Source organism: Eschrichtius robustus, chromosome 19, assembly GCF_028021215.1.
Source record: "Eschrichtius robustus isolate mEscRob2 chromosome 19, mEscRob2.pri, whole genome shotgun sequence".
NCBI lineage: Eukaryota > Metazoa > Chordata > Mammalia > Artiodactyla > Eschrichtiidae > Eschrichtius > Eschrichtius robustus.
In genome coordinates this window covers 55475078-55502349 of record NC_090842.1, presented here as the reverse complement: position 1 = coordinate 55502349, position 27272 = coordinate 55475078, and the positions used below count along the sequence as shown (strand labels likewise).

At 45.3% G+C, this 27272-nt stretch overlaps 1 protein-coding gene across 1 annotated transcript; it reads left to right on the top strand.

Moving 5' to 3' along the window:
• The first annotated feature begins 4995 nt into the window (after positions 1-4995).
• WDR87 (WD repeat domain 87) lies at positions 4996-16133 on the top strand. Its single transcript, XM_068527125.1, has 6 exons — positions 4996-5070; positions 6090-6260; positions 6631-9509; positions 9974-10245; positions 10642-12542; positions 12633-16133. Exons 1-6 carry the CDS (start codon positions 4996-4998, stop codon positions 16131-16133), a joined length of 8799 nt encoding a protein of 2932 aa, XP_068383226.1.
• Positions 16134-27272: the final 11139 nt, after the last annotated feature.

Genomic DNA, 27272 nt, shown 5'->3' with positions numbered 1-27272 from the left:
CCAACCGAGGGGAGCCTTGGAGAAGGGCGTCTATGCGCGCTCGCGCACGCGCGCTCGCCGGCCAACTCCGGCCTAAATTGCCGCGGGCTCCCGCGGGGAGGACTTTTTTTCCTTTCGAACGCGCGCGCGCGCGCGCGCGAGGGGTCTTGCGCTGGGCTTTTTCCTGCCGGGCGCGCGCTAGTGCGCACGCGCGCTCACTCCCTTCGCCTCGGTCAGTCTGCCGGGCACGGGGTTGGGGAGCTAACCGTCCTGTTGGTAGAGTCCTCTCGCAGCATCCCCAAGGTCTCTCCTCAGGCCCTCCTATTCTAGGTCTGATCCTTCACATAGCTTCTGAGTGCCGCCACACACGCCGTGCCCGTCCCTAGTCGGGAGTGCAGTCGTCGCAGGTAACAGGCGCGGCCCCGGTCTTGAAGAGGCGGACACGCCCTTCTTCCCTCCGGCCGGAGAGCCGGGACGACCGAATGTGTTGGGATTCGGGTCTGGTCGCCTCTCCCCGTACTAGGCGGCTCCGGAGCTCTGCCTTCGACGGGAGTCTCATGACCATCACCCAGGGGGTTGCCCTGGAGGCCCGGTTACCTACCATTCATTCGTTTATCGCACATTCTTAGGGTAACCAGTGTTTGTTGAGTACTTACGGCCTGGAAAATTTTGTTCAAATTTAGTCCACCTGCTGGCATAATCAAGGATCCGACCCCTTTTTTTCAAAAAATGGATGTTGCCACTCCTACTCCACTAGGGGTTACCGAGGGAACTGGCTAGAATTGCAAGGTTCTCTGGTCAAGAAAACCCAGTCAATACCCTTCGCACGTCATCTTCCTTCCAAGAAGATGCTCAGTAAGACTTGAGCTGGGAAGCATATATTTCTTCTTCCTGAGAGAGGGCAGAGGGTCATTCATTTGCTCATTCATTCAACAAAAATGTATTAAGCACCTACTTCATGCCAGGTTGGGTGATTATGAGGACACGGGAGAAATCAAGATAGATTGGGTTCCTACTCTCAAGGAGCGAAGTCCACACCACCACCAGACGGTGATAATTTAAAGCAGTACTATCTAATAGAAATATAATGCAAGCCAAATATGCAATTTTAAAATTTACATTAAAAAGAAACAGGTGAAATTAATTTTAATAATTTATTTAAGCCAGTATATCTAAAATAAGTTATGCTTAATGAATAAAAGATTTACATTGCTTCAATTTTAAAATTTAATTAAAACTCTGAGGCATTAACAAAGATATTCATTTGTGGCATGGGTTATAGCAAAAGGTTGGAAACTGCCCAATTTCCATTAATAGAAGTTTAAATAAATAAATGGTAGTTCAGCCACGCAGTGGAATACACTGCAGCTGACAACTGTTGAAAAATGAGACAGAGCTGTATGTTTTAATATGAGTTAATCTTTAAGATTATTAAGTGAGAAAAGTGTATATAGCATACTACCATTTGTATAAGAAAAATAATATTTTTTACATGCATGCTTGTGTGTGTACAGAACACCTGTAGAAAGACACAACCAGGGTTACCTTTCTGAAGGGGAAACAGAACAGGTGACTTTCTCTTCAGTATATGTTCCTTGGTATGTTTTGAATATTTTTACCATGTCCATTTTTAAAAGTTGTTTAATTAATGGAGGATGATAGCTAAGTCATAGAATCATTGTATAACAATTAAACGAAACAATGTATGTAAAATGCCTGGCTACCACTTTACAACCTTAATCAGTTCTGGATGCTATCACTACTTCCATGCTGGATAATTCTTCACTCAATAGAAACTAGCCCACCCTAGTAATATATGTTTGTCAGCCTGGAAAATTGTTTCTTTCTGTCAAGTTAAGTGCATTCCAGTCCCAGCCCTAGCTGTGAAGTCACTTATAAGGCCAGAGTAGCAGTCCCAGGCCTGGGGACAGACTTGGGATCCTTATCAGTAATTCAAAAAGAGTAAGCCAAGATTGCCTTCGGGCTTTACAGTCCCTCTGACTTTACAGTCAACTGATGCCAGCTGGGCTTTCTGCATCGTTGTCCCCAAACGTGAGAGCCACCTGCAAGGCTGTAGGATCCATGCAGGGCTTTACCTCAAAGTGTGGAGCACACATCACTCTTCTTTTGGGTGGTCAGTCTCCTTGTTATATGTACTCAAAATACTTTGTTCTTTTCCTTCTTTAACAGGGGCCCAATAGTGTCATGGAGTGCAGTACCCCCTAGAGCCAATTCTCTGTATTACAAAGGCAGGGCTTATGGGATGCTGGCTTTCCATCCCACCACCACCGACACAGTACCTTGGAATGGACTGCAGCTAAGAAAAAGGATGTGGTGCCAGCATCAATGCCCAATCGTAGACCTGGTTTGTCTCTATAGTCAGCTACAGTCAGATACCATATCTCAGCCCCCAAATTCTGACTCCTCTAAGTTGGCTGCAGGACTTGAACTCTCCCTTTAGATCATCTTTGGGTTATCAAGATATTAAAAAGTCAGACCATTGGGATTAAGGCATCTGGTGCTCTCTCTGGACTCGCTTTTAAGGACAGATAATGGGATTAGGGAATCAAATGTGGGGCATTTTAGGAGAGATTTCCTCTAAGGAAACTGGTATATGGGATGGGAGAGAGTGGCAACAACAACAAACATAGGTATGGGGGTTGAAGGCCTTCCTTCTCACTTAACCTCCAAAGAATATGCCCCCAAAGGGTCCCAACCGCTTGCTTTTTATAGGCTGGTCAAGAGAAGTTGGACCCAGAGGAGATAATTAGGAAAAATGGAAACTGATGGCAATGACTGCAAATTTGTTGACTACAAATGACTACTCTCTCAGCAGCTCTGGGGCCCCAAGAAGGAGCTGGTTGGGTAAATCTGAGCTGTGGGGCCCTGGCCCGTAGGGCCATCCACCAATCCATTTCAGCAGATCACAGTGGCTCCTGAAAGGTGGCCCAAAAGAACAGCAAGTGCAGGGTTACAGGGGAATAGAATGGAAAAAGGTATGGCAGGAGGGCAGCATGCAGCCTTGGGGAGAGTGGAAAGACATAGGGGATGCTAATGTCGGAAAGCCAGTCCCCAGTTCCCATTAGTGGGTTTGTGGGGAAGAGAGCTCACTTAGTGTTAGCTGGGAGAACCTTTTACTTCTCTCAAATGATAGAAGAATCTTGAACTGTGAGTTGGATCTTAGTCTTGAATCTGCCCTGTGTAGCTTTGAGCACATCCCTTTTCCTCTCTGAACTCACGCTCCTTATATGTACAATGGAGACGATGGTATCTGCCTCTCAGAATTCTTTCAAGAACTAATGAAGTGATTGATGTGAAAGCTTTTTTTTTTTGGCTGCACTGTGAGGCATGCGGAATCTTAGTTCCCTGACCACAGATCCAACCCACGCCCCCTACGGTGGAAGCGCAGAGTCCTAACCACTGGACCGCCAGGGAAGTCCCTGTGAAAGCTTTTTTTTTGTGGGCACTAAACCACCCCACACATAAGATGATGGTAAGTTTTGCCTGTTGCTTCCCCCCGCAGATCCAGCCATCAAGTCTCTGTGGCAACACAGGGCCTAGGCTTAGCCATGCCAGAGGGTGGGTTCTGCTGACCTTGCCTCAGGAGGCCCAGGCCAAATGATCTGGAACTCCAACAGCTCTCCAAACCAGTGTTTCTCAGACTTTAAGACCAGCTGGAGAGCTTGTTAAGACTCGGATTTTTGGGCCCTACGCTCGGAGTTTCCGATTTAGTAGGTCTAGGGTGGGGCCTGATAATTTGCATTTCTAACAAGTTCCCGGGTGATGCTGATGCTGCTGTCCTGAGGATCGCGCTTTGGGGACCACTTTAAACTGAAAGTCCATCAGTTTTCCTTCATCTGGCAGGCACAAGGGTGGCTTCCACTGCCCTCTGCTGGCCAGACTATTAAATTTAGCTGTAATGTTTCCAGAGCAACTGAAAAGTACAAAGTATAGGTTGGAAGGAAATAACTAGTACTTCTCTGAGAACGAAACCAGCCTAAAAACAGCAATCATAACTGTTTGTTGCTTCAGAGTATACTTTAAAAAGTATTCACAGGAATTATCTTAGTTGATCCTTGCAACAATCCTGTGAAGTTGCAAGGATCTGGCATTTTCATTTCACACATGAGGAAAACAAGCCCATCGTCCGATCAGTAATGACAGACCCCCTGACAGAGGGAACTTGTTAAAAGTAGGATTTATTCACCATCCAACTGAGAAAAGTAGAGGTTTGTCCTCATGAAGGCCAAAGAGAAGGGAATGGGGAGGAGGAGGATGAATAGCAGATGTGTCACATGCAAGAGAGCTACTTGATTCCACAAGCCTGGGAAAGCCTGCAAGGCCGAACGGCTGGATCCTTTCTCCAGCTGGGCTACATGGAGCTGACTCTTTGTCCTGGGCACGCTTTATCTCGATTTCCTGTTTCAGCAGCCAGACTTCAATGTCCACAGAATCACCTAGGGAGCTTGTTACAAGTGAAGGACTCAGGGGCCCACCACCATGGTTCTGCTTCAGTACCTAAGGATCTGCATTTTAAGATGTACCTCTCCCCCAGGAATCCCGGTGCAGGAGGTCCAGGGTCCACACTTTGGGAACTACTAGTTCTTGCAAAAAGATCTCTTGACAGCCCATCACCAGCAAAGAACAATTATTTGCCTGTGACAGTATTCCTTTCCAGCCCCTCTTAGGTTTCTCTGCTTCCCTCCCCCATAATATCCTATTGGATGATAGCCAATGCTAAGATTCAACCTCCAACTCCTTTATTTACCCTCTCCAAGCCTCAGTTTTCTCAAATGAGGTAATACCTACCTCACTGGGCTGCAGTGAGGATTAAATGAGAAGGTATCTTATGCATAGTTCCTGACATTCAAAAAGTGTCCAATAAACATGAGTTCATGGATCTTGCCTTCTGATTTCTAGCTCCTCAAAAAGTATCAGTGGCTAAGCTGGCCTCTTTTGTATTCCTACAGGTTTTTAAACAACGATCCTGAGGAGGGCCAGGGGATAATCAAGGTGATGACTTCCCCCAGACTCATTCCCCTGTGGAAGGATTTTAAACACCTTATAAATGACATGATACATAAAAGCAAGGTAATGTATATGTAGAACATAAACATGTTATTGGCCTCTATCTATCTTAAGAGTTATGAGCACTTCAGAGGAGCATAGATCCTCTATGCAGGAAGCAGGCAGGGTAGATGATAAAGACAACTGTCCCCTTAGTAGAAAGTGGGCCATCAACTTCCACATGAGTCTAGAGACCTCTTGCAAGGACATTTTGATGGTGAGAGGTTAACACTTTGAAGCATTTCAGAAGAACCAACCCTCTGGGAAGAGAGATTTTTCTAAAAGAGAATGGAGAAGGCAGCAGAGAGAACATCTGCCAACCTCAGTTTTGCTATGGCTGGCTCTGTGTAAAAGGATCCCAGGTGCATGTTTCATAGCACATGCTCTATCACAGTGGGATAATACACACACACACACACATATATATATAGTATGTGTGTGTCTATATATATATAATGTGTGTATATATATGTGTGTGTGTGTATATATATATAATGTATATATTAAAAATGTGTATATATGTGTGTGTGTGTGTGTGTATATATATACACACATAAAAAATCTTCCTCTGTCAAACTTAAAGGCCAGATAGGGTGTCCTAAAAGTCTTACTTAGTGCAGTTTTAGGCTTTAATAAAGCTGCACTGACTTTTGGGATACTGTGTTACTTTACATGTGGGCATATGGCAGTGCACTTGCCTTTGTAATCTGTTAAATGTGTCTTTTATGGCATATGTACCTTTTAGATAGGAGGGAGAACGTTAGAGGACATGTTGGGAAGAACAGTTTTCCCCTGTGCTCACACCATAAAATTTGCCCATATAGGCCCTATAGTGGTTTGGTTCGCTTTTGTGTTGGGGGTTTTTTTACACGCTTGTGAAGTGTAGTGTCCCACAGGTGATAAATTGTTCATGTGTGGGAGTCACAGGAGTGATCCTTGGGGCTGAGGCGTAACTTTGAGAACTGCTTCAATTGTGACTTGTATGATAATATATTTAGTGCATGTGTTCCTGGTCTCTTAGTTTATGCCATGCCTCTCCCCAGCAAACTTTAGATGACCCAAAGACTGATGTGGTTGTGTTGAGTGACCGGTCCCAGATCCTGTTCAAAGAGTCTCGCCATCCTCAAAATATGCCACTTATATGCTATTACTTCAGTGATGCCCACTTCTTTGCTTCCCTCTCGTGGGTGACAACAAGCACAAAAGAAATACAGGTAAAACTACCCAGCCTTTCTTCTTAGCCCATTCTACAGGGGCCATGCCCATGTAAGTTCTGACCCTAGATTAACCCAGGAAGATATACCCCTTGAATGAAAGTGACCTGGATCCAGGATTCCCCGTTCATCCTTTCTCCAATTACAGTCTCTGTGTTGGACAGATTTTATGGTTCTCCTAAAGTAGGCCAAGGTTAGGGAAAGAGTCCTAGGTTTCCTGCTTCTACAATATTTCCAACTCCCAAAACCAGGGGGTAAAATCACTCTAGAGTCTTCCAGTTTCTCCTTAGCAAGAGAAAAATAGCTGAATATTCTGCCCTTTCTTCTTCTACTATCTTTTCTAGGCAGTTCCCATCTTTTTCTCTTCTAGGCTGTGGTATGGATGAAGAGCAAAACTGAGGACATGGTGGAGAAGAGAACATTCTCCATGACCGAACGACTGCCGCCCATCCAGTCCATGGTTCACACAGGTTCCTTTCATATCCTCGTGGTCTACTGTGGTGATCTGCTCCTGCGGCTCTTTGGGGACCACTTTCAGTCATTCAAACCCCTGAGTATAGTGCCCTGCCGCTTTAACATCAACTGCCTCTGCTATGACCCAGAAATGAAGATGCTTCTGTCGGGAATCCTGGGGGCAGTGGTCACCTGGATCATGGAGTGGAGTGGCAAGGGTCTCCAAATAGCCCACATGGTTTCCATGCCTGGTGATGAGCTTGTCCACAACATCATGTTGAATGGCCCCAATGGCTCCCTTGTAGCCCTGTGTGAGACTGTGGTGAGGGTCCTTGAGCGCCAGGGCCACGGCCGGCTGGCAGAGGTGAAGAGGTTCCCTTCCACCACCAGTGGCTCCTCAGTCACCTGCTGCTTCACCTGTTTTGAGCAGGGCTTTCTCTATGCCGGAAACAAGACCGGGGAAATCCAAGTGTGGAGCCTCAATCAGGGCCACGCACTCCACAGTTTCAAGGCCCATTTCTCATCGGTGATTTGTATCCGCAGCCGGCCAGAAGCCCACACCCTGCTAACAGCCGGCCAAGAAGGCTTAATCAAGGAGTGGAACCTGACTTCAGGGAGTCTGCTGCGGCAGCTAGAGCTTGGCGAGGAACTGTATCAACTCCAGTTTATTGATAGCACTACTTTCTTCTGCCAGACTACCCATTCTTTCTCCTTGCGCAGTCTGCCCTGCTTCTATAACCTCTTCAATGTCTGTGGCTCTGCTCCCCAGCAGATACGTCGGGTCCGCTGTGGCAATAACTGGTTCCGGATCCTGTGCACTACTGAGGATGGCTTGTTGCGCTTTGTGTCCCCACTAACAGGGAATCTTCTGGTTATCACCTGGCCCTTCTCAATCCTGGACAAGGCTGTGGATTGGGCCTATGACCCAGATAAAGAGGAGCTCTTTGTAGCAACAGGCAGCTCAGATGTGCTGGTATTTGACACAACCCGCTGCCCTTGCCCAGCCAAGTATCTTATATGCACCTCACCAGATTCTCAGGACTTGGTACAATGCCTGGCTTATGGGCATTTCCACCTGGGTCGGGGTCTAGAAGGACTAATGTTCTCTGGACACCACAGTGGTGTGATCAGAGTGCTTTCCCAGCACAGCTGTGCCCAAATAGAGAAATTCATGCACTTTGGGGCTGTATTAGCACTCTCTACACTGCCTGGAGGGCTTCCTGGTTGCCGAGAAAACTCTTTGCTCTGTTCCTATGGAATGGATGACTATGTACACCTATCAGAAGCTGTGCTTGAAGGGGTGAGAGTGCAGCTGAAGCCCCTCGCCAGCATTCTCAGCAGCTGTCAGCTAACACACTTGATACTCTTGCCCAAGTCTGTGGGTGCCATCACGGAGACTAACTGCCTGCGTCTCTGGAAGTTCCATGACTTTCTGTCCTCTGGGTCACAGGAAGGCTCAACGTTCATAGAGACATTGCCTCTGCACCAGTGTACCATCACATCTTTTGATGTCTGCCTATCCTTGAGTCTTTTTGTCACGGGTGGCAGTGATGGCTCTGTCCGGATCTGGAACTTCCATGGTAGACTCATAGCCATGCTGGACTCATCATTGCACTTTGGCCCACTCTGCTTTGCAAATGACCGGGGTGACCTGCTTGTCACTTTCAACCAGAGTCTTTATCTGGTGTCCTGTTTAAAACTGCTTCCCTCAGCCCTGCTGGCTCACCTTTCCCTTATGGGTATGACAGATGAAGTGCTAGAAGTTCCTAAGCCTTTCATACCAAGCTTCTTCTTCTCCTTTGAGACCATGTTTGTGCCCAAGTATATCTACTTTGGACGAGGGCAACAGCAATTAGTGGGTCTGGAGAAACTTGTCAATAATCGGGCCATCGCCTTTGATCATAATGTGCCACACGTCATAGAAGAAGATGAGCAAGGGAGCCCTGTGTTACTGTCTTCCTTCAGACACGATTCCTTGTATAAGGAAGCTGATTGGACGCAGGTGAAAAAACCTCCTCATTCCCATTATGTGCTTCCTCCCCAGCTACAGCTGACTACCTGGGATGGACTCAACCCTTACCAGATACTGCGATACTACTTTGGTCACGGGCAGAAATGGCTCTTGGCTCCTGATTGCTACATCCCTAACTCAGTGATTCGTGCCCGTCTTTGGCCACAGGGCAGCCCGATATACCTACAGTGCAACCTGCACTCACCCATGCGGGAACTGGAATGGGACAAGTCTCAACAATTCTTCTTCTGGCACGGTAGGGCAAGAGCTATAAGTGATGTAGGAGAATATGCACGTGAAAAGGAGGATGAAGACTTCCTTGAAATAAGAGCATCAAAGGATATAACTTACAGTGTGCTTACAGACTCAGCAAACTGCAGTTGGCTGGGAAGAAAGATGAGTGAAATAGCTATCAATAGCCTGATAGAGACAATTCTCAGTATTATGATCCATGCTTCTCCACTGAAGTACCAGTGCTGTATTGGTGCACTAGGGCAAATCTTTGCCTCTTACCAGGTGTCTCCACTCCTGCGCACTGAAACAGCCCATCGTCTGTTGGATGATACAACCAATTACAATCCACTGATCCGAGAGCTAGCCTGTGAAGGGCTGAAGCGTCTAGGAATGATTACGTATCTCTTTGCCGTGCCTCTGGCCCAAAGACTAATGGACAAAGATGAAAGAGTGAGGAATAAGGCCCTGAGCCTCATGGCTGAGACTGGAATCCACTCTAAGACCTCACTCTTAAACTTGATCCAGAACCAAGATACTTTCCGGGAGATGCAGTAAGTTCTTTGTGCCTTCCTCAGTTCTTTACTAGCTTCTGATTTTCTTCTTCCCCTTTCCCATTTTTCCCTTCTCTGTCTTCACTGTCTCTTCATCTCTGTTCATTAGCTCTTCCTGTCCTTTTTCCTTGTTCATAGTCTTTTTCCATTCCTAGACTATCCTGATGATCCCCTAACTGCTCACTCCTTTCTCCATTTCTTCTCCTATTCCTGTTTGTCCCCTACCTCTTCAAGTGCCCCTTTTCACCCTCTTCTCCTACCCTTGAAGGCCCCATACAGGTCACGCCATGCATTACCATCTTGGCTTCCTAGACTTTTTCTTTCTTCTTTGCCATTCTTTACATACGCTGTCTCTGTTGGTCATGTTGTCAAGTCCCCTGCCTGTTACATAGCAGTTCTTTCCTTCTCATTCTCCCTCTTGTCCCTGATTCAGCATGGTCCTTCCTCTCCTTTGACTTTCATAGGCAGGAAATGATTGGGGAAGAAACCCTGGACCAGCTGCTGGGAATGCGGGCCACAGATCTCCAAATCCTTCATTCCCAAGTGGAGCAGCGATTGAATGAAAACCTGATCTTATCACTGGGTGATGAAAAGCCTACTTTTTCTTTAGATGTCTCAGGGGCTTCTGAACTTACCGCCCTTTCCAACCAACTTGATACAGCTCCTGAAGAACCTGAAGTTGCCTACAAGCCCAGCAAAGGCCAAAGACGGGGCCGAATAGGAGGCAGAAAGCATAGTATGTATGGGGTGATCTGGTTAATGCCTCAGGGTCCCCAAGAGGCAGGGTAGTTAAGGCTAACGTGGGTCAAGAGGTATCAGATAGGAACAGAGATAAGTGGAAAGATCCTTTCACAGAAAAGAACCTTCCTAGGAAGAATCCACCCAAATTCAGAGAGACTCCAAAACCTATCTCTGTAAGACTTGACAGAGGTGGGGGGGGGGGGGAGGGAGGAGGGAAGGCACTGGGAATAAAGCAAGGAGAATGCCTTTTTTTTTTTTAAAAAAAGGCCTCAGCCCCCTCTGTTGCTACATCTGTTATGGCAGTTCCTCTTAGCTCATACCAGATTTTGGGAAGGGCTTCATTTAAGCCTCCCATGCTTCCCTTATCTACATCTCCTGATTCTCCCTATAGCCCGAAAATTTTTGCGGAGCCTCAAGAAGATGAAAGAGACTGGCACAGAGCCAGGTCCCTTACAGGGTGAAGGTGATCAGAGTGAAGCTGCACCAACTGAGGGGGAGGAGTGTAGGTCTTCAACCTCCAGTATACGAAAGATTTCAAAAGATGATGAACAAGAGCCTCCAGGGGTAGATGCCTCAAAGGATCATGTTGCATTGACCCTGAAGATGCTGAGGAAGATACGTGACAAAAGAGGCAGGAAAGCAACACTTCAGAAACCCATAAAGAGGCGCAAGAGGAAGACAATAGACGCTGAAGTTACAGTTGAGGACCCTCCATATCCTATAAGGAGAGAATCAGTTGTGAAGCTGGTGAAAGTCAGAGGGCGGGGTGCCTCTGGAGCTCCTGGCCACAGTACTACCCCTGGAGATGGCTCATCATGGCGGGACGATCTATGTCGTCTTATGACCCTGAGGATATCTGGTTCCCAGACAAAAATGTCAGAAGCTCTAAACACTGAGCTAGTGACCATGGCTCAGGAGGTGCTGGCAGATCGACGGCCCAGCTGGGAGCTCTTTCAGGAGATCTGTCCCCTGTTGAAGAAAGAAAGTAAGGAACTGCTTGAGGACCTTGACTGGGATGTCGCCTGGCCAGAGGAGAAACCAGTTTTTCCTCAGGGAGGAGCAGTTAGAGAGGACATGGTGATCAGAGACAAGGAAAAGGAGACAAAAGAGGAGCAAGAGCGAAAGAAAGAAAGGGATGTGCAGGACTTGTGGGAAACCCAGGTGATTCCCAAAAAAGGCAAGAAAGAGAAAGTTGCTTTTTTAGAACCAGACGTAACCAAGGGAAAACGAATATCAAAGAAAGAAGAGAAGAAACCCTCTAAGAAGCCTTCTAAGCAGGAGGGGAAAGCAGTCCAGCAGGAAATAAAAGTGGATAAAAAAGAGAGGAAAAAAACCAAAGAAGAGGAGAGGGACGTGAGTCAGGAAGTGGGGGAAAAGGCCAAATTAGAGGAGAAAGTGGTTGAGCAAGAAGGAAGACCAGTTAAGGGAGAGACAAAGCTGTCTTGGCAGGAGTGGAAGAAGTCCTGGGATCAGTGGAAACAGGCCTACAGTGAGACGAGGATATCCTGGGATGAATGGAAGAAAGCCTGGGAAAGCAGGCATCTTCAGGAAGAGGAGAAGCTCCATGAGGAGGAAGAAAAGCTGTTCCCAGATGAGGAAGAGCTAGAGAGGGACAAGAGGAAGCAGACATGGGATGAATGGTCACAGATCTGGGAAAAGATGTCAGCCAGGGCCAGGGAGCAATTGTTGGAGGATGAGGAGGAAGTGACCCTGGAGGAAGAATTGTCTCAGGAGTGGGAAGGAGAAGAAGAAGAAGGAGAAGAGCTGATGACAGAAGAGCAGAGACAGATCCACCAAGAATATAAACAGGCACAGGTTGAGAGGAAACGGGCCCAAGTTGAAATAAAACGAGCCCAAGAAAAGAGGAAGCTGGCACAAGAAGTAGAGAAGCTAGCACGGGAAGAGAGAAAACTGGCTCAGGAAGAGAGAAAAATGGCCAGAGACTATGAGAAACTGGCCCAGAAGGACAGGAAAATGGTCCAGGCAGAGAGGAAGTTTATCCAGAATGAGGAAAAACTAGCCCAAAGAGAGGAGATGCTAACCCAGGAAGCAGAGAAATTGGCCCAGCGAAGGAAGAAACTGGCCATGAAATTGGAGAAACTGGCTCAAGAAGAAGAGAAAATAGCAAAGAAAGGAGGGAAGCTAGCTGAGGTAAAAAAGATATTGGTCCAGAAATTGGAAAAACTGGCCCAGAAGGAGCAAGACCTAGCATGGCAAGAAAAGGAACTAACCCAGGAATTGGAGGAGCTGGCATGGGAAGAGGAGGAACTGAATCAGGAAGAGGAGGAACTGGTCAATGAAGAGGAGAGACTGGATCAGGAGGAGATGACACTGGCCTCTCAAGAGGAGAAACTGAATGTGGAAGAGAAAGAAGTGGTCCAGGAAGAAGAACTGCTGATCCAGGAAGAGGAGAAACTGGTCCAGGACAAGGGAAAACTGGCTGAGGAAAAGGAAAGACTTGTCCAGAAAAGGGAGCAATTGATGGAGAATAAGAAAAAGTTGGCCCAGGAAGAAGAGCTGCTGATCCAGGAAGAGAAGAAACTGGCCCAGGACAATGTAAAATTTCCTGAAGAAGAGGATAGACTTGGCCAGAAAAGGGAGCAACTGATGGAGAATAAGCAGAAATTGGCCCAAGAAGAAGAGCTACTGATCCAGGATGAGAAGAAACTGACCCAGGACATGGAAACACTGCCTGGGGAGGAGGCAAGACTTGTCCAGAAAAGGGAGCAACTGATAAAGAATAAGCAAAAGCTGGCCCAGGAAAGGAATAAATTGATCCAGAATAAGGAAGAACTCCCCAAAACCAAGGAGATACTAGCCTGGAGGCAGAAGACTCTGGCTCAGGAGAAGGTGAAACTGGCTCAGAGGAAAGAAAACTTAATCCAGCTCAAAGAAAGCCTCACCCAGAAGAGAAAGAAATCAGACCAAGGAAAGGAGAACCTGGACATGTACAAGAAGAGACTGGTTCAGATAGAGAAGAAGCTGATGGAGGAAAAGGAGAAACTTTTCCAGAGGAAGGAGAAATTGGCTGCTATAGAGGAAAAACTGACCCAATTAGAGGAAAACCTGGCTGAGAAACAGCACCAAATAGCCCAGGACAAAATGAAATTAGCTATGGAAAAGAGGATGATATTCCAAGGACTGAAACAGCTCAGAGGTGACTGGTCTATTACTAAGGAAGAAAAGGCATTGGGCATGGAAATAAAGAAACTGGCCTGGGAGAAGGTGAGACTGGCTGAGGGAAAGGAAACTGTCTTTAAAAAAGAGACTCAAGAAACTTCAAGACAGGGAAGACCAACTAAGGATGAACTAGAACTAATTAAGAGGAAATTGTCACTAGAGGAAGAGATACTGGTCTATGAAGATAGGATACTGGCCACAGAGCAAACAGCCATTACCAAAGGAAAACTGGAGTTTACTAGAGGAGGGAGAGTATGTGCCCAGGAAGAAAGGAAGCTAGCCAAATTAATAAGGAAGTTGGCTAAAGAAAGCAAGGGCATTTCCAAGGAACCATTAAAAGTAAGCAGCAAAATCTTAAAGAGACTTCAAGGCCTTATCAAAAAAGAAAGGAAACTAACCCAGCAAGAAATAGAGATGACAAAGGTAAAGAGGTCATTCTTTACTAAGGAAAAGGAATTGAACAAGATACAGAATGAACTTGATGCCAAGGAGTGGGATCTTTCTGAGGAACAACCAGAAATTGCCACAGATGAGAAGAAACTGGCTAAGAGGCAGAGAAAACTGGCCAAGGAAATGAGAAGATTGATAAAGAAAGAGAAAAAGATGACTGAGGAAGAAAGCAGATTGGCCAGGCAACAGAGAGAAGTCATACAGGAAGAAGAGGAGGATGAAATAACGGAGGAAGAAGAGGCAAAGCCATTCCTTAAACAAAGGTCAAGAAAGAGAAAAACGCTAAAGAGAGTTGATTTGCAACAGGAAGAGTTTCTCAGTCAAGAGGATGAGGTGAAAAGTGTGAAAAGTGAAGAGAGCTTTTCTGAAGAAATGGAAAGCTTGTTAGATGAAATAGAGCGAGAGAGTTTGTCTGAGGAGGAGGAAGAAGAGGAGGAGGAGGAAGAGGAGGAAATGGAAGAGGAGGAGGAGGAGGAAGAGGAAGGGAAGGAGAAGAAAAAGGAGAAGAAGGTGCAGGAGGAGGAAGAGGAGGAGGAGGAAGTGTTTGAGAAGGAGGAAAGCATGAGTGAGGAAGAGATGGAACGTTTGAGTGAGAAAGAGGGGGAGGAAGAGGAGAGAAGCTCATTGGAAGAAGAGGGAGACAAGAAGAAAGAGATCTTTAAAAAAGAAAAACTATTTAAGTTACCAGGAGAAAGAAAAAAGGACTTAAAAGGAAGAGAAGCAGTCCCTTCTATTGAGAAAAGAATCCCCGAGGTCAAAGGCAGTGCTATAAAACTTGAAGTTCTGAAAAGCCCTTCCAAGCAACTGATCTCAGAAGTTCTGGGGAGGGAAGAGAAGATACCAGTGCCAGGGTCAACTAAACAAATATCCTGGGAAGATAAGGCCACAGTACTTGAGATGTCCAGGGTATTCCCAGGGACAGGGTTTATGGATAAACAAGAAGAACTGTTGAAGAAATATAAGCCCAAACCTCTACAAGTTTTGAATACAGTTTTGGAGTCCCAAGAGCCTGACTTAAAGACCCCATATTTATCCCACATATTGAAGAAGACCATGGAAGCTCATAAACTCCAAGGCAAACAACTAGGGGCCAAGTGGCAGTGGCTTCTGCAGCGTCATCCATCTCTGAAGGGACAGACTGAGGTACAATTACCTGTGTCCAAAATCCTGGCTGAGGAAATATATGCAGACGTCAGCCTCTCAGATGTAGAGTGGATCCACCATGTCCTAGAACAGATGGAGGCAGGAGAACAGCTTTCCAGGGATAGTTTCCACAGATTGTGCCAGCTTCTCAAAGACCTCACTGCACAGGAAAACTTAGAGTGGATGCATCTGGCCAAACTTGAAGCCATTGTGTACCGTCACAAGCAGAACCTGGAATCACGAAGCACAAGTATCTCAAAACCCAGTAAGGGTCCAAAATACTTGAAAGTGATCCCTCCTATAAAAGGAAAGGAAAAGGAAAGCTGGCTAAAACCTCTGGCTGTCTCCACACCAAAGTCCCCATTAGCTACCAAAATGATTCCAGACCTGAAGGCTATAAACTGGCATCTTCTAGGAGAGCCTTACAGGAGTGTGCGGGCAGAGCAGATATCCACTGCTCGCAAGGAGATGGAGATGCAACACCATTATCCTTCACCAAGAGACATTTTCACAGGTGCCCTTGACCCTGTGGAAAAACAAACCCTAGCACTGATGTTTCAAAAGGACTTCTGGGCTTTTAAGGATAAGGGCACATTTGCCAAATTGCCCAAGTTGGAAAAGAAGGCACAGCCCATCTCTAAAAAAAAGGACAAGGTGCCTCTATGGGAGACATTTGTGGCAATGTACCATGTTTTGCGGATGTTGCAGGAGCGATACGCGAAAGACAGTGCTGCTTGGATGGAACAGTTCTACCGTCTCATGGACCTGTACCAACTTAAGTCCCCCCGAATCCAGAGGCTACTACAGGAACTGTTACTGAGAGGGGAACCCCAATCCCAAGAGATCATTTACAAAGAGGCCCTAAAGGCCATGGAGCTAGTTCCTGGGGAGCGGTTGTTCTACCACCTGTTCTGTGGTGGCTCTCACACCCCTAAAGGTCCTCTGGAGTTCCAGGAGGTGGTTCCCCTCCCAGGGAAGAACAATGTACGTACCATGCTCCCTATGGGCATTGCCCAGTATGGGATCCTAGAACTTGCCTGGAAGAGCCTGCCGCAAGCTGATTTACACCTCACCAAGGAATTGCCCTACATCGTTGCTCCTACCCCCTAATTTGGGACTGAAGGGGCAGGACTTTTCATTCCCACCTGGAGAAAGGCCTTGTCACCAGAATCTAGACCTTTATCCCTAGGGCCCACACAGAGGTACAGCCATGCCAAAGTTCTTTCCCTATCCAGTTCCAGAAACCAGCTTTTATATGTGGAATAAAGAGGAGATTCTCATTTATAACAAGCACTGTGATGTTTCCCTTTTCCTCAAATGTTGCTTCTCCAGAAAGGTAGCCAGGGAGACCAGATACTCACATACTCTTGAGAGTGGGAAGACTTCCCCAAAGCCAGTGGTGCTCACTCACCCTCTGGAGGCATTCAGGCAGAAGAGTCTGTCCTTGTCCTCTTCCTTCCTTGCCCCTCACCATTCTCCCCTAAAGACCATAGGAAGGAAAGCACCTGGCACAAAAATGTACTTTTGGCATTAATATAAGAGGCCTTGATATAATGGAAATAAAATGGATTTTAGAATCAGAAGACCCAGTATTTTGCCCCTTGGTTTTTGGGGGTACACAGTGGAGGCAGACTCTTTCCCTGACCATAGTTCTGCATGCTGATGACTTGAGTACCGAACAGCAGGTATGGTGGGTGTTGAGGAGATCCTCAGAGAACAGGAAAAACTTCAACAACTTCTAGCTAGTACCACCTGGTGACCTCATTACTGGATGGCATTAAGAGATGAGGCCATTTGAGGTTAAAGCAGGAAGAAAAGGAGGGAAGCCTGTATCTTCCACTTCCTTTGCCAACCTGGACATGGGTTTTGGGTAGGATGATAGAATGAGAATTTGAAAGATTAGGTGTAAACTCAAATAGGCCCCCAACTATCTAGGGACTTATGATCGTTCCCTCTAGCAATATAGGAGACAACAGTTAAAGGGAAAGAGGTAGTAAAGTGGGGGAAGTTGTCACTGCCAGTAATGCTGTTCCTCCCCGATCTCCCCTCCCCACTATAGAGACTTCAAAACTGCCTCTTTCCAGGTAAGCTGAGCCAACAGATTTTAGCAAGTAGCCCATCTATGCCATTTGCCACCCTCCATCCCAACCTCTCCTTTATTATTCTACTCCCTCCACCTGAGTTTGCTTTTGTGGGGAAGCCAGGAATAGAGAGCAAGAGAACATTTTGAGAAGTTGGATTCACCTTGAAGGCCAAGGGTTATGAGAGCCCTGAGTGTGTAGTTGGGCTCTTCCATGTCAGACTACATATCAGGCCACATGGAGTATATGAAAGCTGTGGGCTGGGGACAGGGAGCCTCAAAAAGGATGATTGACCCAGCAGCCAGGCAAGGCAGCAGAAGTAAGGATGGTCCAGCTGGCTCTGCAGTCTTGACCTGAATCATTTCTCCTTTTTGGCCTCTGTTTACTTGTCTGTGTCAAAAAGAGGATAATGAACATATTACAAATATAAGGCATGGCAGAGGGGACATCACTACAGACCCTACAGACATTAAAAGGATGAAGACTAATATGAACAAATCTAGGGCCATAAATTTGACAACACAGATGAAAAGGACAAATTCCTTTAAAGATCCAGAAAGAGAATAGTAATACCTAACAAATTCATTTTGCAGGGTATCAGTGGGTCCTCTGGTCAACAAACAAACAAACAAAACACAGTGACAAAAAATAGTCTTAACTGTTGTCCCAGGGTCAGGAAGTCTATGGATGGCTCTTCAGGGAGCCTCAAAACCTTGGTACCGGCTACAACAACCTAGATATTCTTTTGCCTTTGCCAGAATTGCAGAGACTAGGGCTTGTTTGTATTTTCTCTTTATTATGAAAAATTTCAATCACTAAAGTAGAAGAGAGTATTATAATGAACCCCCAGATCCCCATCACCCATCTTGCAAAAATTGCTTCATCTGGGACTTCCCTGGTGGTGCAGTGGTTAAGGATCCACCTGCCAATGCAGGGGACACAGGTTCCATCCCTGGTCTGGGAAGATCCCACATGCTGCAGGGCAACAACTACTGAAGCCCATGCGCCTAGAGCTCATGCTCCGCAACAAGAGAAGCCACCGCAATGAGAAGCCTGCGCACCGCAACGAAGAGCAGACCCCGCTCGCCGCAACTAGGGAAAGCCCGCGCGCAGCAACAAAGACCCAACGCAGCCAAAAATAAATAAATAAATTTAATTTTAAAAAATTGCTTCATCTAATTTTTCCTTTGTTGAAGTATTTTAAAATAAATCCCAGACATCATGATATTCCAACCCTAAATACTTTGATACTCATCTCTAAAAAATAAAATTTTCTTATATAATAATTTTCACATCTAACAAAATTAATAATAATTCCTTAATATTATCCAATGCTCTATGCAGATTTTCCTGGTTGTCCCCAAAAATGTCCTTTTATGCTTAATTTGTTTGACAGAATTCAAACAAGGTCTACACACTGGATTTTATTGTTATGCTTCCTAAGACTCTTTTTCTTTTTTTTTCTTTTTGGATGCACCGTGCGGCATGTGGGATCTTAATTCCCTGACCAGGGATCGAACCCACACCCCCTGCAGTGGAAGTTTGGAGTCTTAACCACTGGACCGCTAGGGAAGTCCCCCTAAGACTATTTTAATCTTAAATATTTATACTCCCCTCTCTCCAGTTTTTCACAGTTTTTTCATTCAGTGTCTTTGTTGAAGACACTGAATCAATTATCCTGTAGATTTCTCCCATGTAGTTTTCTGATTGAGCAGAGTTTTGCTAAATGAGATCTGGATGTGCTTCAAGGGTATGAAACTCCTGAAATTAGATAAAAAGAATTGTTCGTATGTGCTAGGTATTCCCCCACCCACTGCCTTGGAGAGGGAGCATCCTTCCAAGTTTGTTCTTCTTTGGGTACTCTCTCTCAGTTCTAGGGTACCATATAGATTTTTCTTATATCTTATAATGGCTTTGGGGCCATTTTAAGGCCTTTGGCTTTTACTCTGCATTTGATGGAAACCATAGGAGGGTTCTGAGCAGATGAGTGATAAAAATCTAATTTACAGGGAATTCCCTGGCGGTCCAGTGGTTAGGACTCTGCACTTTCACTGCTGAGGGCGTGGGTTTGATCCCTGGTCGGGGAACTAACACCCCACAAGCCTGGTGCAGCTCGGCCAAAAAAATCCTAATTTACATATTCAAAAAGCACCCTGATGGCTGTGTGGAGAATAGACTGTGGTAAGGGAGTCAGAGATTGGGGGCAGGAATGCAAGCAGGGAGATGAATGAGGAGGTTACTACAATAATTCAGAGGAAAGAAGGTAGTGGACTTGAACAGAGGAGAGGAGAACAGAGGCAGTAGAAGTGAGGAGTATTGGGCAGTTCTGGACCTATTTGGAGGTAGAGCCATCGGGGTTTGCTGATAGATTGGATGTGAATGTGACAGAAAGGAGTCAAAGATGACTCCAAGGTTTTTGGCTTGACCAGGTGGAAAGCTGGAGGCACCATCAAGTTAGTTGGGGAAGATTAACAAGGGAGTTGGTACTAGGAGGAAGATTAGGCATTCATGAGATCAGTTTTGGACAAATTGAGATTGAGGTGCCTATTAAACATTTAAGAGAAGATGTCTAGTAGGCAATTGGATATATAAGTCTGGAGTTTAGGAGACAGGTTCATACTGGAGTCATAAATTTGGCAATCACTGGTATATACATGATACTTAAAGCCAAGAGACTGGATGAGATGACCAAGGGAGTGGATGTGGATAAGAAAGAGGAGCAAGGATTGTAGCATGAGAAGCTCTAACATTAAGAGGTCAGGGAGAGGTCAGCATAGGAAACTGAGGAGCACTAATGGGTAGAAGGAAAATCAAGAAACCTATGGTGTTACAGAAACTAAGTGAAGAAAGCGTGCCAAGGAGGAGGGAATGATCAATTGTGTCAAGTGCTGCTAACAGGTCAAGCAGAAAATAATTGAAAGTCAACCATTAGATTCAGCAAGATGAAGATTATTAGTAACCCTGACCAGAGCAGTTTTGGTAAAGTGATGGGTGCAAAAGTCTGATTAGACTGCTTTCAAAAGAGAACGCAAGAAAAGAAATTGGAAGCAGGAAATATGGATAATATTTTCTAGGAGTTTTGTTAGAAATGGGACAGTAGTTGATGAGAGAAGGGAAACAAATAAAAGCTGTGTGAGTGTTGTTTGTTTTCAAGGTGAGGGGATTGCTGGAGTCAAGAACTTGATAAATAGGGAATTCCCTGGCTGTCCAGTGGTTAGGACTCGCGCTTGCATTGCTGGCTGCGGTTCAATCCTTGGTGGAGGAACCAAGATCCCGCAAGCCACACAGCCAAAAAAAAAAAAAAAGAACTTGATAAACAAAAGAGGGTGAGATCTAGTGCCCAAGTGGAGGGACTAGAGTTAGATAAAAATATAGTTAGTTCAGCTGTGGGATGAGAGTGAAAGGATCGTACATACATGGGCAAAGATGTAGATTGGTAGGTAGGTTGGTGAGTCTGTGTAGATTCTCTTCTAACAACTTCCATTTTCTCAGTGAAGTGAAAAGCAGGGTTTGTTAGTAGAGGGAAAGAGAATGGGAGTATGTGTTTGAAAAGTTGTGTATGGAAGTGAATAGACTTAGAAAAACAAAAAACAGAGTGTTTGCTGGGAAGCGTTAAGAATGATTTGAGGTTCGGGCCAGGGTCCAGTTGGGCTACTTAGGGAGATAAGTGACCACGTGGGGCCTGCTGGGAAAGCTCCCTCTCTCCCAGGATTTCCTGAGAGCTGACATCCACCTGCCACTTCCACAAAACACAAGGAACTACGGAAGACGCACGCTGGGAACTAGTTTCCCAACATCGCGTATGTTAGGTTCTATAGTTCCCGTCCACTCCCAACACAGCCTCCACCGCTATCTATTGATACTTGTCGCAGGCCAACACTGGGCAAGTGCATTGGCCCGATGGGGAGGTAAAGTCCAAGGAGCTTCTCTTTGTGCATACTGGGAATTGTAGTCCCCAAGGAGAGGCATACTGGGAGCTTCAGTCCCCCGGCCTCTCCCTCCTCCACTATGGCCTGGGGACGCTGGGGAACAGGCTACACTGAAGGGAAAGGCGGAACTTACGGAACCTGGGACGGATGGTATTGGAAACTGCAGTTTCCGCAGCGCCGGACAGAGCTGCACACTGGAAAATCCAATTCTCTAGCCGCCTCGTCCCCAGGAGACGGAGAAAGGCCTAGCCTAGGAAGCGCTGCACGGACGCTGGGAAATGCAGTCCCGCCTCTCCGGCCCAAACTAGGAGTCCATTTGCCGTCGCGGGTGTTGTTCTGAGCCCCCTGCCCGGAGTGACGAAGTCTCCCACCCTGAGGGAGATCGCGCATTACTAGCCACCCTTTCACACCGTTCTCCCTGTCCCTCGCTTCTGGTGTCTCCGAACTGAAGAGGGGGAAATCCTCGAGACTCGTGGAGAAAGAAGGCAGAAGAGTGCCTGAGAGATCAGGAAAGCCCAAGGAAGGAAGCCGTCGAGCGGGAGGAGGCGAAGCGAGCCTCGCGGGGCTTCGGGTGTGGGAAGTGGAGTGTGGGGTGGAGCAGGGCCCTTGGGTCGGCGACGCCTGTCGCCGGCGCGGGCACGCGCGTTCCTCACTCCTGGTCTCCGCGCTAGTCCTAGCCCGCCCCCCGTGCCCGCACGCACGCGTAGTCGGTGGGTCTCGCGTGCTTTCCTGCCAAAATGCGGTCGTGGCGCTTCCGAGCCCAAGTAGGGTGGGAGTGAGGCCCTCGCGGAGGGCTGGGCGGTGCGGAAGGGAGCGATTGCTGCGACTCAGACGTGCGTCCAGACCAACCCGCCCCAGATATCGGTTTCCTCAGGTCCTCTACACCGAAGGCAGAGACAAGAGGGAGGGGGCCGGGGCTCACTGTCTCAGCGCCTTCCAGTGGCCGCCCTGCCTGTTTGCCTCTGTGAGGGGTGGTGCAGAAAGAAGCCAGAGAAATGTTTGGGTACTGTCTGCTCTGTTTCCTACCACCGGTGTTTTTATAAAAGGTTTTGCTTTGTGGCTTCATCAGGCCTGGTGGGGCTCGGGCACTGGCGTCGTACAGGGCTCGAGGAGCCCCTTTATAACCACAAAGGGGCAGCTGCGCACGCAGGCCGCTGATGCACGGCCTCTGTCATAAAGGCCAGAGCCTCCCATGCGCATCTCCGCAGATCCGGTGACAGTGGCATAATAGCTAAGAACATGCCTGGACTCGGACTCTGTGGCCCTGCCACGTTCTAGCTGTGTGGCTGGAGGAAGGCATCACAGTACCTTAAAGTAGGGAAATGCGGGACCTCCAGTTAAGTTTGAATTTCAATTAAAAGACGGATAATTTTTTTAGCATAAGTAAGTCCCAAATATTGTTTATCTGAAGTTCAAATTTTAACTGGGAATCAAATTCAAATATAATTGTATTTTATCTGGCAACCCTGATTTAAGGCATTATTGGAGCAGTGCATGAACAGACTTTAGAATAGTGCCTGGCATGTGTAAACATGCAATAAAGGTTATATAAAACGGCCAAACTCCACATCACGTCCCAACACATTAGTGTCTTTAGTCATCTGGCTGTACTATCTGAAATGGCCAGCCCTCAGAAAGCCACTCTGTCACACGAGGTCAGCTTACATGCCCCCTCCAACCCACTGCATGATAGTGACCCCACTCCACCATCACAAAGGGCCCGATTCTCCCTGCTTCCCAGCGCTCCTCACATTCATGTGAGGATTTTGAGGTTCTTAGTAATGTTGGTGCTGGACACAAGTGGGCGGGGGGGGGGGGGACGGGGCCTGAACCATTTTGATGTTGGAGCTAGTGACACTCTTTCCACAGGAAGTTGTGACTAGAGTCCGTCTCTTGTAGAACTAGGGGCATGTTATCTTCTGAGGAAGATAAAGGTGTGTGAGCTAGGAGAGAATATAGAGGGAATGGGAAGCCGTTGATGTTATGGGATGTTAGTAACAGGTTCCCAACTTGGAGAATGTATACTGAGTGGCATTCTTCCCACTGAGCTCATTAAGATGTCTCATATATGTGAGAGAAGACTTTGTTCAGTCTGAGAAGTCTAAAGGAAAAAAGAAGACACTGAAGTGGCAGAACCTAGGATTATAAACGTAAGTCTATTTGATTCTCAAGTGTCATTTTTCATCTCTCCTATTCTCCATCAATCGCAGCATGCCCCTTCATTTCTCTCACAATAATAGCACCCTGAATTTATATTGTACTTTTTCATTATAAAACCTCTTGAATTTCATTATCTCATTTTACTTTTTAAAGGCTTTCATAGGGAAAAAGAGAGGGGCATTCCTCTCTGAGGCCAAGAGGGGTTAAAGGGAAATGCCTGACTCTCACGGCAAACCTGGTGAAATGTACTGTTAGCCCAGGATTTTTTTTTTTTTTTTTTTGCCACGAGGCTTGCGGGATCTTAGTTCCCCCACCAGGGATTGAACCCAGCCCTGGCAGTGAAAGAGCTGAGTCCTAACCACTGGATCGCCAGGGAATTCCCCAACCCAGGATTTAGACAGAAGTGTCGGGCATATTCCATTTCCCTAGCCAGAGCTCCAAGTCTTAAATAACCAGAGGAAACTTTAGGGAGTCTCTGAGATTGTGGGATCTGAGCCTCATTTCTCTTCACATCAGCTTGATGTAGCAGCCCATCCTCTCTTTTCTGTATTTGCACTCTCCCTCCTGACATTTAAACATGTTTAATTATCTCATTTAAAACAATCCTTGTCTCCAGGGGCCAGTCATTTGGTCTTCCCATGCATGTCCTTGAGAGTCATATGCAGGATTTTGGAAAGTTTAAAGTTTACTCGTGGTAGAAATTGAAGTGAGGTAGTAACTGTTGCTAGGTGGAAGAGAAATGCTTGGAATTGTTCAGCTAGGAATAGGAATCCCTAAGGCAGTCCTCCTTAGCACTCTAGTGCCATCCAAGAGCTGTTTGCCCTGGTCCTCAACAAGATAAGCACAGAAATTCAGAGAAAGTATTTAGTAACTTTTATAGCAATTTGACAGAGTAATCTTATGTCTATTGAACTTAATAATGAAAAATATGGAGTTAAAAAAAACTTTCCTTGACCCTATATTCTCTTCTACCTCTCTCCCTCTCTCTCACTTTCTCCCCTCCTCCCTCTCTCCCAATCATCCCCAAGCTTTTGAAGAGCTGGACTTAAGTTTCTTACTTTTCATTTAGTCCTCAGCTCCCTCCAATCTGACTTCAAGAATCACTCTTCTGTGATCCTGTTCTCATGAAAGACACCAGTACCATTTACCAAATCCACTCTTTGGTTCATCTTACTTGACCTCTCTGTTACAGTTCCTTCATGAAACTCTCCTCTGGTTTCTGAGAGAACATCCTATCTTTCTATGGTTGTTCTTTCTCAGAGTGCTTCCCCATAATTATCTTGTTATCAAGTCTCCTTCTCATGCTGCGTATTCCCCTGTGGGCATACTCCTGCAGGTGCCTGGCTTCAGCTGTCCCTATAGGTTGATCATTTTCATATTTGTTTCCAACCCAGACCTTTTCCTGATCTCCAGACCCACATATACAGTTGTCTTCATTTAGATATTCCATAACCACCTCAACAAATCCAAAATCAAACTGACCTTCTCTCCTCCATACCTACTCTTACTCTTTAGCCCATCTGAATGCACCAAATTTCATTCAGAGCCTAGCTCAGAAACCCACAAACCATTACAGACTTCTCTTTTCCTGACTCTCCACCCCAACTAATCTTCAAGACCCATAGAGTCTAACCCCTAAGTATTTTATATTGCTCTCATAATTTGTTTTTCCTTTCCCACTGCTCTAAATTAGATTATATAAAGTTGTTTTTGGTGTTTCTCTAACACCTACTCAGGATAAAAATTGAACTCCTTAGTATGGCACTTAATATTGACTCCCACCTGTCTAGACATTTTTCTTCCTCTACCCTCTTGAACTTTGTGCTGTAAGAATATTTAACTCCTATGTAGTTTTTGGCATAAATCACACTTTAAGTGTCTGTGCCATTCTCTCCTCCTGGAATGCTTTAGTAAGCCTTATCTGCCTGGCAGCCCCCTCGTGCTTCTCCCATGCTGAGTACCTGCATTTCCTCCCTAGAGTCTGTCCCATGCAGCTTCAGGTGCTCCATTACAGCAATTACCAAATTTTAACAATTGAAGTTCCTTGAGGACAGTGACTGCTTTTGATCTTAGGGTATCCAGTGGATAGCGAAATACATCTTATAAAGTAGAATCTCAATAAATATTTGTTGACTATTTTGGAATTAGCTTTTTTCGTTGTCCTTGGCCGTGCACTGCGCGGCTTGCGGGATCTTAGTTCCCCGACCAAGGATTGAACCCGGGCCCCGGCAGTGAAAACGCCAAGTCCTAACCACTGGACCACCAGGGAATTCCCTGTTTACAATTTAGAGAAGTTGCGGAAAAGTATAAATAATAGAGCAAATACTCATGACCCCACAGCTCCTAATTTCACATTTGAAATTCATTGTAATTAGCTTTTGTGTAATTATTCAGTGTCTGGATGCTTTCATCCAGACATAATATTTTAGCATAATATAATATTTTCAAGGTTCATCCATGTTGTAGCATGTACCAGTACTCCCTCCTTTTTATGGCTGAAAAAAAAATTTTTTTTTAATTTATTTTTATTCATATTTATTTTTGTCTGTGTTGGGTCTTCGTTTCTGTGCGAGGGCTTTCTCTAGTTGCGGCAAGTGGGGGCCACTCTTCATTGCTGAAAAAATTTTTTTTATTCATTCATCAGTTGATGGACATTTAGATTGTTTATACTTTTGGGCTATTATGAATAATGCTACTGTGAACACTTATATAAAAGTTTTTGAGTGAAGATATTTTAAAAACTAATTTTTAGAGCATTTTCAGTTTTATAACAAAATTGAGAGGAAGGTACAGAGATTTCCCATATATTCCCTGTCCCCACCTCTCCCTCAGTATCATCACTCACCAGAATGGTACATTTTTAATCAAGGAGGAACCTACAGATTGATACATCATAATCATCCAAAGTCCATGCCTTAGAGTTCACTCTTGGTGTGCATCCTACAGGTTTGGGCAAAGTATAATGGAATAATATTCCATTGTCTGGAGGTACTGCAGTTTATTTATTCATTTATCTATCAAAGGATGTCTTCCAAGTTTTGACAATTTGGTTCCAATTTCTCCACATCCTTGCCAACACTTATTTTCCATTTAAAAAAATTATAGCCATTCTAGTGGATCTTAGGTGATATCTTGTTGTTTTGATTTGCATTTCCCTAAAGACTAATGATGTTGAGCATCTTTTCACGTGGGTATTGGCCATTTGTATTTCTTCTTTGGAGAAATGTCTTTTCAAATCCTTAGCCTATTTTTAATTTGGGTTATTTGGCTTTTTATTCAGTTGTAACAGTCCTTTATATATTCTAGATATTATACCCTCATCAAATAGATGATTTGCAAATATTTTCTCCCATTCTGTGTGTTGTCTTTTTACTTTTTTGATAGTGTCCTTTGATGTACAGCAGGTTTTGATGAAGTTCAGTTTATCTTTTTTTTCCCCTTTGGTTGCTTGTGGTTTAGATATTGTATCTACGAAACCATTGTCTACTCCAAGGTCAGAAAGATTTATACCTTTGTTTTCTTCTAAAAGGTTTTAGAGTTTTAGCTCTTACATTTAGGTATTCAATCCATGTTGAGCTAATGTTTGTGTATGGTGTGAGATAGGGGTACAAATTCATTCGTTTGCATGTGGATAGTCAATTGTCCCAGTACCATTTGTTGAAAATATATATTATTTTCTAAGTAATTCTTTCTATTTTTGTTTCTTTTTGTTTTCCCCATTTTTATTCTCTATGTTTCTGAGTTTTTCTCCTTTGTGTTTCTTCAAGGTTTGTCCTTGTATTTGTGATATTTGATTATTCTTCCATTTCTGCCTGCTCACCTTTTATCTTACTCTGTTGTTTCACCATCTCTTTCCTAAGTTCTTATATTTTTGCTTTTTGGTCTTCCATCATAGAGTCAGTTGAATTATTATTTTTTAAAAATTCATGAAAAATATTTAGATAAATTTTTATCTGATCCATTGTAGCAGTTTTCTAGTGAATAGTTTTGTTTCTTTCTTTCTTTGTTCCTTCATAGTTCTTTTTGTAGCTTTGGATTAATGTTGTACTTGTTCCTTTCTTCTTACACATCATTGTCTG